Below are 18,942 nucleotides of genomic sequence, written 5' to 3' on the forward strand. Positions count from 1 at the left end.
GTACTGACTACAAGATGAATGGTATATTTTTGAAGCTGTGACAGATTGATAGTTTCACATAAACTATACATTTAGATAGTATTTAACACTGTTTTGAAGGAAAGGAAGTAACATACTTATTTTTTAAAATTTTAGTATGGAAGAGAAACTGAACAACTAAACAAACTCAGTAGAGGAGATGGAAGACAGAATCTCTTTTCTTTTGATTCAGAAGTTCAGGTATTAATGATACATTTCTTTAATAGTCCTAGAATTATTGCTTATTCAGATAAACAACATCTTTGAAATGTTGAAATCACTGTTTTTCTTGCACCAGTGGGGAATATAGATTGTTTTATATTTGTCTTGTTTGCTTTGAACAGGTAACTTAACAAATAACTCTTCACTCAAGGGGACTGTCACATATGCAGATAATTTGGGGCTGAATTATATATATATATATATTTCTCAGTTTCTTGTATTCTTTTCACTTCCTTTTGCTCCTCAAAATAGATAAATTAAAGCACCGTTAAAGATGGTTACAGTGTTCTTTTAGCCCATGAAATACAATTGTGATCTAGTGGCAGAAAATATCTCCAGTATAAAGAACATATGAGTCATATGAGACATTTATTTTTCACATTTGATGTAGGCCTGTAGAACTAGGATAATTGTCATGTCTGGCTTAATCACACTTTAAATGGAGGGTGGTGCAGGAAGGTGCAGGTTTATATGCGGATGTGTATTTTAACCTCTTTCATGAGAGTTAGATGTGTTTTGTAGTAAGATATATGCAGTTAATATTTAAGTCTATGACATTTTCTAATTAAGTTTTTAATTTGTTTAAGTGGGAAAGGTCTACAGTATTTAAGTATTACAAATATTTTTCCTAATGGAAAATACGTTTTGAGAAAATGAAATTGAGGAAGACGAAATTTTTTGGCTTTCTTTTCCCTTTTTCTACATGAGATTTCGAATGAAAATTTTTTATTTTGTTTGAAATCGGAAAATGTGCATTACAGTTTTTTCTTCCACGAAAATATGAAATAATTTGGGGAAGTCTGATTTTGTTGTTGTCGTTTTTTCTTCTTTCTTTCTTTCTCTCTCTCTCTTCTTTCTTTCTTTCTTTCCTTTTTTTTTTTTTTTTTTTGAGATGGAGTTTCGCTCTTGTTGCCCAGGCTGGAGTGCAATGGCACGATCTCGGCTCACTGCAACCTCTGCCTCCTCAAGCAGTTCTCCTGCCTCAGCCTCCCGAGTAGCTGGGATTACAGGCATGCACCACCACGCCCGGCTAATTTTGTATTTTTAGTAGAAATGGGGTTTCTCCACATTGGTCAGGCTGGTCTCGAACTCCCGACCTCAGATGATCCACCCGCCTTGGCCTCTCAAAGTGCTGGGATTGCAGGCGTGAGCCACTGTGCACGGCCTCTTTTTCTTTTTTTAAGTGTAGTCAAGTACAGTAGTGACAAGGGGAGAAAGAGTAGAACAAAAAGTTCAATATGTAATTGACTGAACAATCAATTGAGATAACTCACTACCTTTGGACCAGCCATTGTTGTTTTTTTCTTTTTGCTTCATATGGTTTTCTAATTAAAAATTTAGTTTAAAATAGAAAAAGTATATAGGCTGTAAGTAATGCAAACATTTTCCTTAATGAAGGTATCACACAAGAAAATGGAATTATTTGGAGAAAATAAATTTTAAAAAATAATTTCATTTCCCTTTCTCCCCCCACGGAGTTAAATATTGCTTTAGTGCAAGTTATGTGATTTTTTTTTTTGTAAAAAAGTAACAGTATAATGGGCCTCAGGGATGTTTGTTCTAAGATATTCATTCAGAAATTTACTTGTTCCAAGCATGTCTGAGTCTTTGATCCTCCCACCCATGACTGGGCTCTAGTTGGACGTGTCAGGCTGTTTCATTGTATACAAAGGAGCCAATTGACTGTGGTTGAAACTAAATCCAGTATCTTTACAAATTTGTGGTGTAGCGTTTCTGTGGTAATAAAACTGAACTGGTTTTATGTCTGAGTTGTTTATCAGTGAGCTATGGTAAGAGAGAAATTCACAGTTGTGATGAAGCTTTAAGGAGAAGAAATTGAATGTAATGTTGGTTATGGAAGGCAGTGTCGCCTCGGAGAAACCCATGTTGTATCTGTCGAGTACCTTTTCTAGGTGAGGTGCCATCCCATAATTTTACCTTTTCTTTTGGCCATAGTTCATTGTTTAGAGACATGACCTTAGAGAATAAAGAAACACTGGCTGATTAAAGGGGATGGCTCAAACATAGAGCTGAAGAAGGCCATGTGTCCCAACATTTGTACTCACAGGCCTTAGAAGGGAAAGGATTTGAAGGCTGGAGTGGTTTGGTCCAGTTTCTCTTTCCATTCTACTGTCTGAGTAACACAGAAAGGAGAGCAGATAAATGGGTGGAAATTAAAATTGATCTCCATGGCAATGACTTGCCTCCACAGATAGATATGTGTTCAAGAGGGAGCTGTCTAGTCCCACACATTCGCATTCCTTTTGTAGATAAATAGATTGAAAGGTGAAGAAGTCAAGCTTTCAGGCACAAATCTTACACATTGGGCCCTTTTAAGGAGGTTTCAGTCAGTCATACTGGGTAGGTTAGAACAGCTATAATTATCCAGTATTCTTCAGGCATAATACCTGTTTTGGCTTGAATTACTTAGGTAATTGAGAAAAAATTTTGTGTTTCTTGTCTTGAGTTTTCCATACTGACAGTGTTATTCTGCTCAGATCCACCCAATCATTTTCTGCCTACAATGTCTATGGCCTTAATGAAAGTATAGTAAATTGTCCCCACAATCCACACTTTTCTTCCCCTTTGTGAATAGAATATAAGTCTGTTCAGACATTCAGCATGAACAGATGAACTTAGATTGCCTGAGCAATCTTTTTCTTTGAGACAGATTCCTCCCCTACTGAAAGGAATTCCTTCACACCCAATATCTTCTTCTTAAACTTGTTTTTATTTCAAAATACCAATAATTTTTAAAAATCGATTTCTGTGGCAGCCCAGGTCCATTGCCCAGCTCTGTTAGCTGAGCTCAGTGTTGCTCAGTTTCCTAAGCGGATGCCTCTTACTCTGTTCATAAGTTAAACGTAGGTAGTCCATGGGGTTCCAGCCTTTTGTGCCTCTCAACCTAAATGCTGCTGACTCCCACGTCCAGATCTCTAAGTCAGGCCTCTCCCATTTTTCCAACTACCTACTACCCTCACCACAAACACAACACATCCCATACTGAACTCACCATTTCTACTCACTGTACCCCAAAATCTGCCATTCATTTGTATTTCACGACTAAGTTCATAACATCATTATCTATTGAATCTCCCAAATTAGAGACCACTGTGTTAATCTTTTTTTTTTTTTTCTGAGACAGGATCTCACTCTGTCACCCAGGTCGGAGTGCAGTGGCACCATCATAGCTCACTGCAGTCTTGAACTCTTGGGCTCAAGCCATCCTCCCACCTCAGCCTCCCGAATAACCAGGATTACAGACCTGCACCACCATGCCTGGCTAGTTTTTATTTTTTATAGAGACAAGGGTCTCACTGTCTTGCCTAGGCTGGTCTCGAACTCCTGGCCTCAAGCGAAATTCCCTCCTCGGTCTACATATTAGTTTTGATGCTTCCCATACCCATTCCTGTCAATTTTGCATCCTGCACAGCTCAAAAACGAAACCAAATTTCGACTGTCCTGGAACATATATTGTGTGGGGAAGACAAAGAATAAACACATATAAAAAGTAATATTAGAAAGATAAATGAGAGAAAGGGAGTATAGACTGTCAGGGAGTGTGCAGTTTTCTATAGGGAGTTAGGAAAGGTCTCCCTGCAGAAGTGTCGACTGATCAGAGACTTGGAAATGAGGGAGCAAGCCATACAGCTATCTGAGGGAAGAGGGTTCCTGACAGAGTAGCAAGTGCAAAAGCCCCGGCATGGGAGTGTCCTTGTTGTGCTGGCAAAATAACCAAGGAGGCCAGTGTGGCTGCAAGAGGGAAGAGGGCAATTGTGGTAGGAGATGAGGTCAGAGCAGTGAGAAGAGACAGGGAATCATGCCATGTAGGGCTTTGTAGGCCATAGTACAGACTTGTGACTTTTCCATTGCCCTTAGATCCGAGTTTCATCATCTCCCTCTAGGATTTCTCCATCACTGTTTAACCTTAGTGTAAAAAGTCTATAAAAGCTTGTTAGATGAAAACATAAAAAGGGCTCAAATGAAGAATGGACAGAGAACTGTTGGATTTTTGCCATTTTTTGTATATTGATGTAAATCAATATGAATCCTATCTTTTTTTGAAAATGATTCATACTATCTCTTTTATAGAGGTTGGACTTTTCAGGAATTGAACCTGATATAAAGCCATTTGAAGAAAAATGCAATAAACGTTTCCTGGTGAATTGCCATGATTTAACTTTCAATATCTTGGGCCAAATTGGAGACAATGCAAAAGGACCACCCACAAATGTATGTATGACTTTGCCTTCTACCCCCCTTGCATCAGTGCATTAAAGAAATGTCTTTCTCAAAATAATTTGTACACCAAACCTCCGTGACATGCAATTTACCTATATAACAAACCTGCACATGTACCCCTGAACCTAAAATGAAAGTTTTATATATATAAAAAAGAAATCTTATTACAATAAAAAAATGAAGAAACATCTTTGTATGACTGAGAACTATTAATAATTGACTGTGTGAAAATTCCAGTGCCACATATTATGATAAATTTGACATGGAAGAATTTTATACATCTCTTTCTTTTGCCAAAATATGACTATGTTCTCATTGTGAGGATTCATGAAAATCTTACCTACTCAGAATAGCAGATAGAGTAGGCTCTTGATGTTCAAGAGGAGCATGTCTCCCAAACTTGCAAAATCCTCAAATGCGTAAATTCTACTAGATAATATGTTTTCTTCTATGAAATTGGTTCGTAGCAATGAGTAAGGATCACCATAGCCATGCTGGGATACAGATGCTGTGCAGTCTGCTAGGCTCGGTCACTATTCTATAGCATTAGATTCATTTTGGTCTACAGAGAAAATTCTAAGTGACAGCTCTCATGGATCATTTGAGTTGCTTAGAAATCCTTGAAACTGTAAGTGTAAAATCTTCAGAGAGACTTTTTTGTGTTCATCTTTATTTTTTCGTTCTAGTTTTGTCTATTAAAAATAAAACAGTGATGAGGGATTCTCTTACAAAATAGCTTAAAAGTACAACAGACTTTTCTGTGTGTAAAGGGTTAATCTTTATGCCATCTGGCATGAAATTTCTCTTTGTGACTATCTTTCAAATGCCATCTGTAGAGAGGAATCATGTCTTCCAAAATTGCTGATAGGGCAAAGCTTTTGTCAAGTACTTTGATGTTGACTGTTATTAGCGCTTATGAAATGTATAGTCAAGTAAGTTGGAACATAACAGAAGAGAAGATTTATTTCTATACTGTAATATTGGCATTATTTTTTAGGTAGTTTCAGTAAACGTGTAGAGAATAAAATTTTATTCATAGAACAATTTGTGTTATTTAAATGTAGCTTTTGATTTCCATTTTTTTGTAAACTTTATAACTTGTGAAATTATCTACACCTGACGGAAGTTAAAATTTGATGAAGTCTGTTGTTTTGGAATGCCCTTTCTTCTGTGCAGATAAGCCATAATATAATTTTAGCTAAGTGTTGAACTCAGAAAGGAATTGTAATCACAGAAACTGGAGGAATACAAAACTTATTTTGCACTTGTGCCCCTCCCCGCTATGCCCCCACTAAAGTCTCAGTTTTAAAATGTAACTGTTTTCATTCCCAGGTTGAGCCCTTTTTTATCAATCTTGCCTTATTTGATGTAAAGAACAATTGTAAGATTTCAGCAGACTTTCATGTAGACCTGAATCCCCCATCTGTCCGTGAAATGCTGTGGGGCTCTTCAACCCAACTGGCCAGTGACGGTAGCCCAAAGGGCTCTTCACCCGAATCTTACATTCATGGAATTGCCGAATCTCAGTTACGCTACATACAACAGGTAACGAATGACCTTTAGTCTTAGCAGCGTATTCAGAATAAGAAACAGAAATATTCTTGTATTATTTCATGGTTTCAGGCCAATGTTTTCATGGCATTCTCTCTCTTGTAAGGTCTGTCGATAGAGATTTTTCTGGTTACTGAAGTTTGAGGGCAAAAATGGAAACCAATGAACATGCTAGTAACATGTTATCAAAGGAACATTTTTAATGGGACCATGATGTGAGACACAAGGGAATTATTTTGTGAGATAGAAAGCTGAACCAGGCCAGGCGTGGTGGCTCACGCCTGTAATCCCAGCACTATAGGAGGCTGAGGCGGGCAGATCACTTGAGGTCAAGAGTTCGAGACCAGCCTGGCCAACATGGTGAAACCCCATCTCTACTAAAGGTACCAAAAAAATTAGCCAGGCGTGGTGATGTGTGCCTGTAATCCTAGCTACTCGGGACACTGAGGCAGGAGAATCGCTTGAACCCAGGAGGTGGAGGTTGCAGTGAGCCGAGATCACGCTACACTGCACTCCAGCCTGGGCAACAGAGCAAGACTCCGTCTCAAAAAGAAAGCTGATACAGACACCCATAAACACACCTGCACCCACACTCATACATATACTTCTAAGCAAGGCAATAAGTGCTTGAAAGTTTTGGTTTTTAAGAAAAATTGACCCTAAATTAACTCTCCCACCCCTGATTTTCATGTCCATTATGAGTAGGTAATTTGAATGGAGCATATGGGCTCTTTATACAAGGAGTTTTACTTGAAAAGCAATGGGCGGGAACTGCTTGTGTCATAGCTGTAATGCTACACTCTTCTATTCTATCTGGAGCAAAGAATCCCTTTCAGAAAGAGCTTAACTGTTCCTTGGAATTCTGACCTCTGACCAGACTAGAGGCCATAAGAAGTTAGCCGAGTGGATTGATCATTTGCTCGCTAGACTTTTGCAGCTAAGAGGAAATGAGAGCACGGCATAGAATTAAAAGTAGAAAGAGGCATATGAACAAAGCTGTTCATGTTGTAAGGAGATTGATTTTTTTCTAAATAAAAATACTATTCTTTTTTTCCTGATTATAATAAGTACATTCTTATGTAGAAAATTCAAATAATATAAGAAGTATAAAAAAGAAAGTAAAAGTCTCCACCCAAAAGACAATACCTATTAACATTTTGGTAAACATCTTTTCAGACATCTCTGTTGTGTATATAGAAATACATACACGTTATGTGTATGCTTATAAAAATTATATTCATGCTGTTTTATACCTACTGTATTCTTTTAATATCATATTTATCATCCTATACCAATATCTATAGATCAGTCATATTTATACGAAAGGCTAACATGACATTTCATTGATTTAGCTACTTAAGACATTTGCTATCAGAAATAATGCTGCATTGAACCTCTTGTGCATACATCTTAGCTCATTTGTTGAATTATCTCCTTAGAATAAATTCCAAGCATTAGGATTTTTAGGGTCAAAGATTATGCTGATTTATATAGATGATCAAACATTAGGGAAGACTGCTTTACATGGACTGTCACTGTCTTTTTGGGGCTGTGGATTTCTGGTGGCTTGTCCTCAAGTTGTCCCTTATCCCCTGATAGCCCCTTAGCTTGTTACTGAGACTATAGTTGTCACCTCTGTGAACATTCCACAATGATGGTGGATGCTTCTGAAAGAGGGATTGAGCAAGTAAAGTGTTGTAAATATTTGAGAACTTGCTATTGAATTTTATGTTTAAAATTTCCTGCACAATATCAAATAAGTCATTTTAAGCCAATGTGTATTTCCCGTATTACTTCAGTGTGTAGCACTCAGCTGTATGTTCAATGCAGGAAGTTTAAATTATGATTTCAGATGTCATCCAGTTTGTAATTTGGAACAGGAAGAAAATCAACATTTAAAAAAGATCTCCTGTGTGCCAACATTATTCCATCAGTGTCTCATGTAATCATACTAGTTTGTGAAATGATATAATCACTACTGTTTGGCAGATGGCGAAACTGAAGCTCAGGGAGGTTAAGCAAGCTGCTCACCATTACACAGCTAGTATTGGTGACAGTAGGATTTGAATTTAGGTCTGTTTGAAATAATTTGATCAAGAATATTAGACAAATGTAATTAAGTGCTGAAATATATAACCCTAGCACATGCCCTGCCACATCCTGGGAGCTTTGTAAGTGCTGGTGGCTGGGGTAGAGGACCTGGCCCATTTTCTAGCAGGAGGGGCCAGCAAAGTGGGTAAGAGTCGCCCTGGGGTGGGGAGGCATATTCATGCCCCTTGGTGGGAAACAAGGACTGGGCCATAGACCTTGTCCTAAACGGCCAGACCTCCAGCCCACGTGGGATTTCTGGGTTCTCTCTGGCCACCTTTTGCATTCTGGGGACAGGGAGAGGACCAGAAGCTGTTGGGACAAAAGGTAAAACAACCCCAAAGAGTGTCCCCCATCATTGGAATCCCTGGTCAGTTAGAAAATGGACATCTCTGTGCCTCAGCATCCTTATCTGCAAGTGGAGGTGGTGACAGTACCTGTCTCCAAGGGCTGTGGGGAGGCACAAATAAGGTGCGTGGTTCTAAGAAAACACTCAGCACTGTGATGGGCACACTGGGTTAGCGCAGTGCAACGTAGCAGCCAGGAGTAGTAGCACTGACAGTGATCTCAAACAAGTGAAAACAGCAAGCTTTTATCAATTATCAACTATCTTAAAATTGTAGTCCTCATTGCTGGCATCAGTAGGAAATGCTTAGAGTACTGGGAATGGGAAACAATAGGTGCTCAGTAAATGTTAGCTATAGCAATAATCAGTATTACTGTTCTCAAACTCCTGGGCTCAAGCAATCCTCCCGCCTCAGCCTCCCAAAGTGCTGGGATTACAGGCACGAGCCACCACACCCAGCAGTATTACTGTTCTAATCTGGCCTCATCATATGAGATGTTGGGTGTATGGGACTCAGGGCTGAGAGAGAATATAGCATGGGCTGTGTAATCTGGAAGCCTGAACTGCAATCTTCTTCACCCACTTACTCACTGCACAAACCTTTCTGAGCCTCCACTTCTTAATCTATAGAATATGTATATAGTAGTGCCTACATTTCAGGGTTTTTATGAAGACTGAATGAGATAAAGCATGAAAACCATCTAGCATGGTTATGTGGCAGTTAGCGTAACACTGCACTCAAGGCGCACTGCTCAGCATACCTTCTGCAGGGACAGCCCGGGCAGTCTGCCAACCCGGTCAGCCTCACAGCTCAAACAGCATGTTCCCGGCAGTACCAGAAGCCAGGTTCTGTGACCTTGGGATGCTTTGGTGGGCCACCTGGGTAATAGCAAGGTACCTGATGTGCATTACTTCATTTAATCCATACAAGAAATGTATGAAATCACTACTATCCTGCTATTTCACAGATGAGAAACCTGAGACTTAGAGAGAATGTGACTTGCTTAAACCCATAAATGTTGGAGCCAGAACCCAAGAAATTTGACAAGCAATTTTGAACCACTTTGTTCACTTTCTCAAGCAAATTTGAACCACTTTGTTCCATGCTTGCTGCTTGGGAATTCAAAGCTGAATCAGCCATTACGCAGGATCCTTATAAGCTGTTTGACTTGGGGGAAATTATTAGCCTCTTAACACTCAATTTTCTATTCTGCCCTGTCTACCTCCAAGGGTTCTATCTGGTACAAATGAGATAATGTGTCTGAAATGCATTGGAAACTGGAAATCACTATATTAACAAAGTTGGTAATATATCAAGGAAAAAAACGAAATTTTGGTAGAGACTCAGTGATAGATTTTTCCACTTGAATTCACTAGTGATGCCCCTTTAAACAACAGGCATAACCAACTAACATGCTATGTAGATGATATTATATTTGGAAGGAGTCAAACTGGACAGGAGGTGTTCCTGTTCCACATGCATTCAAAGAAAAATGTAATTTTGGTTGCATCTACATTAGTACATTTAAGTAAAGTGTATGGGGACAAAATGAGTTTTGGATTCTCTGTCTCCTACCTTTGCATTGGAAGCACCAGAGCTCTTGAACTGCAACAAAGGAATGTCTTTTAGAGGATGATTTAGTTTTTCTATATTAGAGCAGTAAAGTTTCTTTTTCCTTCTTAGTGGAAATAAATATTAGTTAAATATTAATTGCTCTTGAGTTACATGCAGCTGCATTTAAAAATGTATATCTAGTTCCACTCGAGAAATGTACACTATTTTAGCACACATCAATTAAGCCAAACAGTGTACATTGTATTAAATTAGGTCGAAGAACTCACTTCGCATACACAACCAAACCAAAGAGGCAAAGCAGCAACGGTGACACCTGCGCTATGGAGACTAACAGATGTGAGGTTGGTGACAAAATATAAAATCCATTTTGAAAGGAACGTTGGAAGCTTTGAAAACTCTATGAAAGGAAATTCTATCTATTTCTAGGGTCCTGGACATGATCCTTTGTTGAATATGAACATTGTTTACTAAAAATCGTTAACCATAAACAACCATATGCACAAGATTACATAAGAAAGTCTAACGGAAGTACTTTTTTCCCAGGGAATTTTCTCAGTGACGAATCCACATCCTGAAATTTTTCTAGTTGCCAGAATTGAAAAGGTACTACAGGGAAACATTACACACTGTGCAGAACCCTATATCAAAAATTCTGATCCAGTAAAGGTAATTTATAAAGATTGTTGATCAACATTTCACCTTAACGTAGAATTTGCCTTTTACTGATATTTTAAATGCCATTGCTTTGAGCATGCTATATATTCTGAAAACATTGTATACTGTGTATGTTTGCTAAAACTTGAACATGGCATATTTTCCTATTGTCATTGATGTTCTGTTAATGTGATAATCTGATTTCTGCTTGATTATCAAAATAAGAGCCAAAAGCTTTTAGGCAACATCTGCTAATTGACACCATATCCTTGACAATAGCCATTCTTTTCCTTACAGCCCTACATGAAGCCCTAGAATGAATCTCAGAGCTGGGAGATTAAAGATGATCCAGTCCTATAGTTCCCAAATGTCAGTTCATACCCAGATTTACTCCTGTCTGTGATGAAACGAGAAAAGAAAGACAGACAGTGAACATTTCATGAAGCTAAATGTATTTAATTCAAAGGGCTGCCCTTTATTCTGAGATCTTTGCCCTTCCTACTTTTTAAAGGTTATGCGTATCTTCCTTTCATGAAATGTTGGCATATTAAATGGCAGGGATTTAAAAAATTATTGTTGAGTGTCCTTAAGTGGCAATATTAAAAGTTGGCAACCCTATATCGTCATCCAGATTTCTAGAAAATTGTGAAATTGTGAAATTCAAATGTTTGGAAATCATCGCTCTAATCTCATCCTCTCCTTTTATAAATGGAAAAACTGAGACCCCAGGAGGGAAAGGTTCATGGTTGAGTTCATTAGTAGCACTCAAGCTACTGTGTATTTATGAAACATCAATCTGTTGTACATGGCATTTTGTTGTATACCCAAATAGTGTTTATTAAGTGGAAGTTGCTGATGTGATGGGACTAATTTGTGGAGGAAAAATGTCTCAACAATATAGATAAAAGCCTCCAGCATTCTGTATCCCTAGGGATAAGCATCCAGCCAGCATTTCGAGTCTGTTTAGACTCTATAGGCAGTTTATCTCCTTGTCATCTCCCTGTGCCTGTGCAAACAGCAGCTCCTGCCCACACTTAGACTAATTGCCTTGACTCCTGGTGACTTGCTCCTTGTCTTGGGAGTAGAAAGGGCAGCTGTAGCCAGAAAAAACTTCTCCCAAGAATGATGAGCATTTGCCTGCTATGTGAAGTAAAGTACATGTTAAAACCACTGAACATTTTTCCAGTAGAGGTCTTGGTTCAAAGTGTGCCCTGTATCTATTTCGTCTGTCTTCTGCTATAAATGACAGAAGCTCTGTTAATGAGAAAATCCAAAGCCTTTATGAAATACTTTGGACTTGAAAAATGGCTGGCTGATGCATGTTATTCTGCTTGTGGCTATTTCTATATATTTTTTTGAGATTTTTGATGTTTTATAATGGTAGGTTGGGGAAATTATTTTTCTGGGTGGGTCCATGGCAGTTTGAACAAATACAAGCCTATCTTCTTGTTTCTGACCTTAGACGGCCCAGAAGGTGCACAGGACAGCTAAACAAGTGTGTAGCCGCCTTGGACAATACAGAATGCCCTTCGCTTGGGCTGCCAGGTTTGTACAAATATAATCCTGACCCGCTCACTCGTGTTCATATGTGAAGTTAAGGGCTGTTATACTTACCAGCATTCAGCACTGTGTTTCTGGCAGGCCAGCTGTATCTTGGGACACTTGGGATGTAATAATTATTATTTTTGTTGTTGTTTTTGAGACGGAGTTTCGCTCTTGTTGCCCAGGCTGGAGTGCAGTGGCGCGATCTCGGCTCACCACAACCTCCGCCTCTTGGGTTCAAGCAATTCTCCTGCCTCAGCCTACCAAGTAGCTGGGATTACAGGCATGCGCCACCACACCTGGCTAATTTTTGTATTTTTAGTAGAGACGGGGTTTCACCATGTTAGTCAGGCTGGTCTCGACCTCCTGACCTCAGGCGATCCACCTGCCTCGGCCTCCCAAAGTGCTGGGATTACAGGCGTGAGCTACTGTGCCCGGCCAAGAATGCTTTCTCTTAAACTTTGCTGTGCATCAAAGACCCTCTCATTTTTTTTTCATATGTCTTGCTTTAGGGAAGTTTTCTTTGGCTTTGGTTACTGCTCTGACTGACACCACTTAATTTTTACTGCATTTAAAAGCAGAATTTATTTGGTAGTCATGGAATTTTTTCAGAAAAGCAGAAATTATAGTGAGTTATGTACAGTATACCCCCTATTTCAGAGTTGGTTGTGTTTATGCTTTGAAAATCTATCATAGAATATTTCTGGAAAACATACTGAAAATTCAGAGGCAACTAATGAAGTCATTAAATGTGAGTGTGTAATTAATGTATTTTCTTCCTGATGACAAATTCTGCCAGCATGTGATAACTATATTTCATATCTGATGGTAGGTTACATTATTTTATCCAAATTTTGTAAATCCATGCAGGGATGACTTAAAACAAGTTTCTTGTTTTTCTCCCTTTTTCAAGTACAGGTTCACTGGCTTGTTTGTGGTACAGCCTGTACAGCTCACTGGGGCTTCTGTGGAAAGGACACCATGTTCTGAATAATTCAATCAATTATGTTCAGTGGGTGCTAGGGAGTAGCATAAGGGTAGGAGATTCTAAGTTAATTAACTCTTTTATTTGTCACTATTTATAATCATTTCATTTTGGGCAAGGTCTCAAAATGTATTGTATGTTGGTAGATGAAAGATCACTATTGTCCTTGTTTTGCAGACTGGTAAAAAAAAAATGATAGCTAGGGGTAGGTGAATGGCAAAGAGTAGCAGAGGTTGGTGTATGTAGGCATTATAGAAGGTGAAGTATGGCTTATAAATATCAGCATATTTTTAATGCTCCAGCCTGAAAAGTCCATTGCTGCTGCTGCTATTATTATTGTTAATAGTTATTGGCCGGGCACGGCTGGGCGCAGTGGCTCACGCCTGTAATCCCAGCACTTTGGGAGGCCGAGGCGGGCGGATCACGAGGTCAGGAGATCGAGACCATCCTGGCTAACGTGGTGAAACCCCGTCTCTACTAAAAATACAAAAAAATTAGCTGGGCATGGTGGCGTGCACCTGTAGTGCCAGCTACTCTGGAGGCTGAGGCAGGAGAATGGCGTGAACCCGGGAGGTGGAGCTTGCAGTGAGCAGAGATTGCGCCACGGCACTCCAGCCTGGGCGACAGAGCGAGACTCCGTCTCCTAAAAAAAAAAAAAAAAATTGGTTATTGGCCGGCCACAGTGGCTCACGCCTGTAATCCCAGCACTTTGGGAGGCTGAGGCGGGTGGATCACGAGATCAGGAGTTCAAGACCAGCCTGGCCAACATGGTGAAACCCCGTCTCTGCTAAAAATATAAAAATTAGCCGGGCGTGATGGCAGGCGCCTGTAATCCCAGCTACTCGGGAGGCTGAGACAGGAGAATTGCTTGAACGTGGGAGGCGGAGGTTGCAGTGAGCCGAGATCACAGCACTGTACTTCAGCCTGGGCAACAGCAAGACTCTGTCTCGGGGAAAAAAAAAGTTATCGAGTGCTAACTCTGTTCAAGGCACTTATCTACGTGCTTCATGTCTATTGTCTTAAAAGGTGGGTACTGTTATCCCTGTCTTTGAAGATGAGGAAATTGAGGCCCAGAAGTGAAGCAGAAAGACAAAAATATAAATTATTTTCCAAGTTCACACAGCATGTGGCAGAACATGGATCAGAACCCAGGGCACCTGCCTTCAAAGCCATCTCTAGACCACTGTGGCATACGGTCCCTCTTTGGGCCATACCAGTAGCTGCTTGATGCCGTTTTACCAGTAGAAAAGTTAATTTTGAAGTCTTCAAAGTTAGAAGCTTTGATTTCCAGTTCTAATGAGGAATTAAGGTATTTTTTTCCTCCTGAATTGTTTTGGTTCTCAGCAGTAGTAAAAACTTACTCAAAAGGCTGGGCTGGATGTTTAAAAGATATATGATAAACCTCTGTTTACTAGAAATAAAGGAGGTATGCTTAGCGAAGGATATGAACAGACACTTCTCAAAAGAAGACATTTATGTGGCCAACAAACATATGAATAAAAGCTCATCATCACTGGTCATTAGAGAAATGCAAATCAAAACCGCAACGAGATACCATCTCATGCTAGTTAGAATGGCGGTCATTAAAAAGTCAGGAAACAACAGATGCTGGAGAGGATGTGGAGAAATAAGAACGCTTTTACACTGTTGGTGGGAGTGTAAATTAGTTCGACCATTGTGGAAGACAGTGTCACGATCCTCAAGGATCTAGAACCAGAAACACCATTTGACCCAGCAATCCCATTACTGGGTATATACCCAAAGGATTATAAATCATTCTACTATAAAGACACATGCACATGTATGTTTATTGTGGCACTGTTCATAGTAGCGAAGACTTGGGACCAACCCAAATGCCTGTCAATGATGACTGGATAAAGAAAATGTGGCACATATACACCATGGAATACTATGCAGCCATAAAAAAGGATGAGTTCATGTCCTTTGCAGGGACATGGATGAAGCTAGGAACCTTCATTCTCAACAAACTAACACAAAAACAGAAAACCAAACACCGCATGTTCTCACTCATAGGTGGGAGTTGAACAATGAGAATACATGGACATGGGGAAGGGAACATCACACACCAGAGCCTTTCGGTGGGTTGGGGGGCTAGGGGAGGGATAACATTAGGAGAAATACCTAATGTAGATGATGGGTTGATGGGTACAGCAAACCACCATGGCACATGTATACCTGTGTAACAAACCTGCACATTCTGCACATGTATTCCAGAACTTAAAGTGTATATATACACTTTATATATACACACATATATATATATGAAGTAGGAACAATGGAGTTAATTAATGCCTATTACCACATCTTCAGAGGTATGCTAGGGGGGAAATATATTTCAGGCTATAGCTGCTTCCAGTGTGTTGGGTGCGTGTATATTGTTTTCCATTTTAGCAGCAGAATAGTTGCTTAAAAATGGGAGAAGAGGAGGGGAAGGGAATAATTCAAGTTCATATGGGAAACTATACATATATAGTCATCCCTCAGTATCCGTGGGGCATTGGTTCCAGGATCTCCCACAGATACCAAGATCTGCAAATGCTGAAGTCTCTGATATAAAATTACGTAGTATTTGCATGTAACCTATTCACATCCTCCCATGTACTTTAAGTCATCTGTAGATTACTTATAATACCTAATGCAATGTAAATGCTATATAAATAGTTGTTATACTGTACTCTTTAGTGAATAATGACAAGAAAAATCTATTTGTGTTCAGTACAGACACAGTTCTTTTTTCCAAATATTTTTTATCCATGGTTTTTTGAATCCACGGATGCGGAGCCTGTGGATACAGAGAACCGACTCTACATTGTAATCTCCCCATATAAATTTATCCTTATGCTTTTTATGAACTTTATGGCAATATACTTCACCTTTGATAAAATGTACATATTTTAAATGTCTAGCTTCATGAATTTTCATGAATGTATACAGTCACGTAACCACCACCCCAACCAGATATGGAACATGTCTATTACCCCAGAAAGTTTCCTCATGTCCCTTGTCCATTCAGCCATCTTATCCCTGTCCCAGGCAACCACTGATCTAATTTTCATTGCAGATGACTTTTAATCTCTTTTGCACCTTCATATAAATGGAATCATGCAGTATGTCCTCTGATGTTTGCTTTCTTGTACTCAGTGTTCTTGAGATTCGTCCATATTGTTGTGTGAATATGTAGTTCATTTTGAGCAGTATCCCATTGCGTGAATATACAGCAGTTTGCTTACCCATTCACTTTTTCATAAATATCTGGGTTATTACTAGTTTGGAGCTATAGCAAATAAATTGGCTGTGAACATTTATTTATATAAATTTTTGTTAAATTGCTGCTGCGCAAATTAAGAACATTCATGTACCATGTGGAAATATGCCTGGGAGTGGAATTGCAGGATTGTAGAGTGATGGGTGATTAACTTAATGAGAAACCGCCAAACTGTTTCCAAAGTGGTTTCACCATTTTACATCCCGACCATTGCTAATTTTATCTTAATTTATCAACATGGAATATTTTTTTTTAAAAAATGCTTCTGTTGCTGTTTTAGACCCATTTTCAAAGATACTCAAGGCTCTCTCGATCTGGATGGGAGATTTTCTCCTCTGTATAAACAAGACAGTAGCAAGCTTTCAAGTGAAGACATTCTCAAGTTGCTCTCAGAATATAAGAAGTAAGTGTTTGGTGTTTCTGCAATAAGTAAATATAATAGATGAATCCTCAGTTTTTTAAAATGATGAATGTGAGTCATATATGGGAAAAACAGAATGATTAAAATTGTAAGTTTGGATAGAGGGTAACCAGTGCATTCAGTAATCATAATTTTAACTCTAAAATATTATTATTTTATACCCAGGCCAGAAAAGACCAAACTGCAGATTATTCCTGGGCAGCTAAACATCACAGTAGAATGTGTTCCTGTGGATTTATCAAGTAAGAACATATTGCAAATAAACCTTAAGCATAATGTTTGAATGTCAGGTTGTCATCCTTTCAATATTTTTCTTGAGGTTTACGTGGCATATTAGTTTCCCAGGGTTGCCATAACACAAAGTACTGTTACAAATTGGGTGGCTTAAGACAACAAACATTTATTCTCTCACAGTTCCAGAGGCTAGAAGTCCAAAATTAAGGTGTTTGCAGGGCCATGCTCTCTCTGAATGCTCTAGGGAAGAGCCATTCCTTGCCTCTTCCTGCCTTCCAGTAGCTCCCAGCTAACCTTGGCATCAGTTGGCTTGTGGCTGCATCACTCCAACTTCTCCTCTGTCATCACATGACCTTCTTATAAGGACACCAGTCATTGGATTTAAGGCCCATCTAATCTAGTATGACCTCATCTTAACTAATTGCATCTACAAATATCCCATTTCTAAATAAAGTCACATTCTGAGGTTCCGGGTGGACATGAATTTTGAGTGGGGGTGTGGATGCTTTTCAACCCAGTATGCACGATGAATAGTTACAGATTAGGAAGTGAATTGAGTTGATTTTATCAGATGCTGTTTCATATATACGAAGTTGTGAGTGTGTCCCAGTCACAACTGTTCTGTTGCCTTTTGCCTTTGGTAACTTTTACTTCTGTCATCAACTAAGAGATGAAAAAGGAGAAGGATTTCTTTTCTTGTCTAAGGACAAGAATCCAAGATCCCAGGAGAAAAATAGAAGACACAAAACACAATTTGCAAGAGATAAAATGAAGTAGCTAGTAAATATGTGAAAAATATTCAATCTTAGTAATAATGCCAGTAAGGCAAATTAAACAATATGCTTTTGCTCATCCATCAAATCTATTAAAATGTTTAAAGTGAAGCTACCTAATGCTGGCTAGGTTTTGGCCAGGTGGTATCACCTATCATGAGTAGGAGTACAGTTTGGTAATAGATATCCATAGATGTTCATAAGTAGGGCATTCCAATTTTGAGAGTATATGCATTCATTCACTGAATAACTATCTATTGAGTAAACGTTTATTGACTACCAACGAGGTGCTTTAAACGTAGGGAGTTTAAAGTCTAGAAGGAGTGACAGATAGTATGCAAGCAAACGAGTTGTATTAGTCCGTTTTTCACACGGCTATAAAGATACTACCCAAGACTGGGTAATTTATAAAGGAGAGAGGTTTAATTGACTCACAGTTCTGTATGGCTGGGGAGGCCTCAGGAAACTTAAAATCGTGGCAGAAGGGGAAGCAGGCACGTCTTTTGTGGTGGCAGGCGAGATAAATAGTGAATGAAAGAGGAACTTCCAAACACATAAAACCATCAGATCTCATGAGAACTCACTCACTATCACAAGAACAGCATGGGGGAAACCGCCCCATGATACATTCACCTCCCACCAGGTCTCTCCCTCAACACCTGGGGATTACAATTCATGGTGAGATTTGGGTGGAGACACAAAGCCTAACCATATCACAAGGGCAGCTGTAAAAAGGGTAGCCAGGGAACACCTGTCTTAAGCTCAGGAACTGAAGAGGGAGAAAGAGAGCCAGCATGTGGTGATTGGGACTGAACATTTTCAGACTGAGGGCATCACATACGTTGTAAAGACCATCACATATATATGTAAAGACCTTGAGGTGAGACCAAGCTGGGTTTGCATGAACAGAAGGGAATCCAGTATAGCTCTAGTGTAGTATGTGATGGGAACAGTGGAGATAGGAGATAAAATAGGAAGCATCAGGTCATGTAAGGAATTGTGTT

The 18,942-nt window shown here is 39.2% G+C and overlaps 1 protein-coding gene across 4 annotated transcripts in view; it reads left to right on the top strand.

Moving 5' to 3' along the window:
• The window catches only part of DOCK11 (dedicator of cytokinesis 11), a 191,259-nt gene that overhangs the window by 72,691 nt on the left and 99,626 nt on the right, over positions 1-18,942 (top strand). For all 4 annotated transcript variants that reach the window (XM_016943352.4, XM_016943353.4, XM_016943356.3 and 1 more), the window contains exons 10-16: positions 136-219; positions 4,333-4,473; positions 5,815-6,027; positions 10,587-10,709; positions 12,160-12,242; positions 16,791-16,913; positions 17,097-17,173. In XM_016943352.4, the coding sequence (XP_016798841.1) occupies positions 136-219; positions 4,333-4,473; positions 5,815-6,027; positions 10,587-10,709; positions 12,160-12,242; positions 16,791-16,913; positions 17,097-17,173 (844 nt within the window). The remainder of the gene's footprint in view (positions 1-135; positions 220-4,332; positions 4,474-5,814; positions 6,028-10,586; positions 10,710-12,159; positions 12,243-16,790; positions 16,914-17,096; positions 17,174-18,942) is intronic.

The sequence above is a fragment of the Pan troglodytes genome, chromosome X (genome assembly GCF_028858775.2).
Source record: "Pan troglodytes isolate AG18354 chromosome X, NHGRI_mPanTro3-v2.0_pri, whole genome shotgun sequence".
Taxonomy (NCBI): domain Eukaryota; kingdom Metazoa; phylum Chordata; class Mammalia; order Primates; family Hominidae; genus Pan; species Pan troglodytes.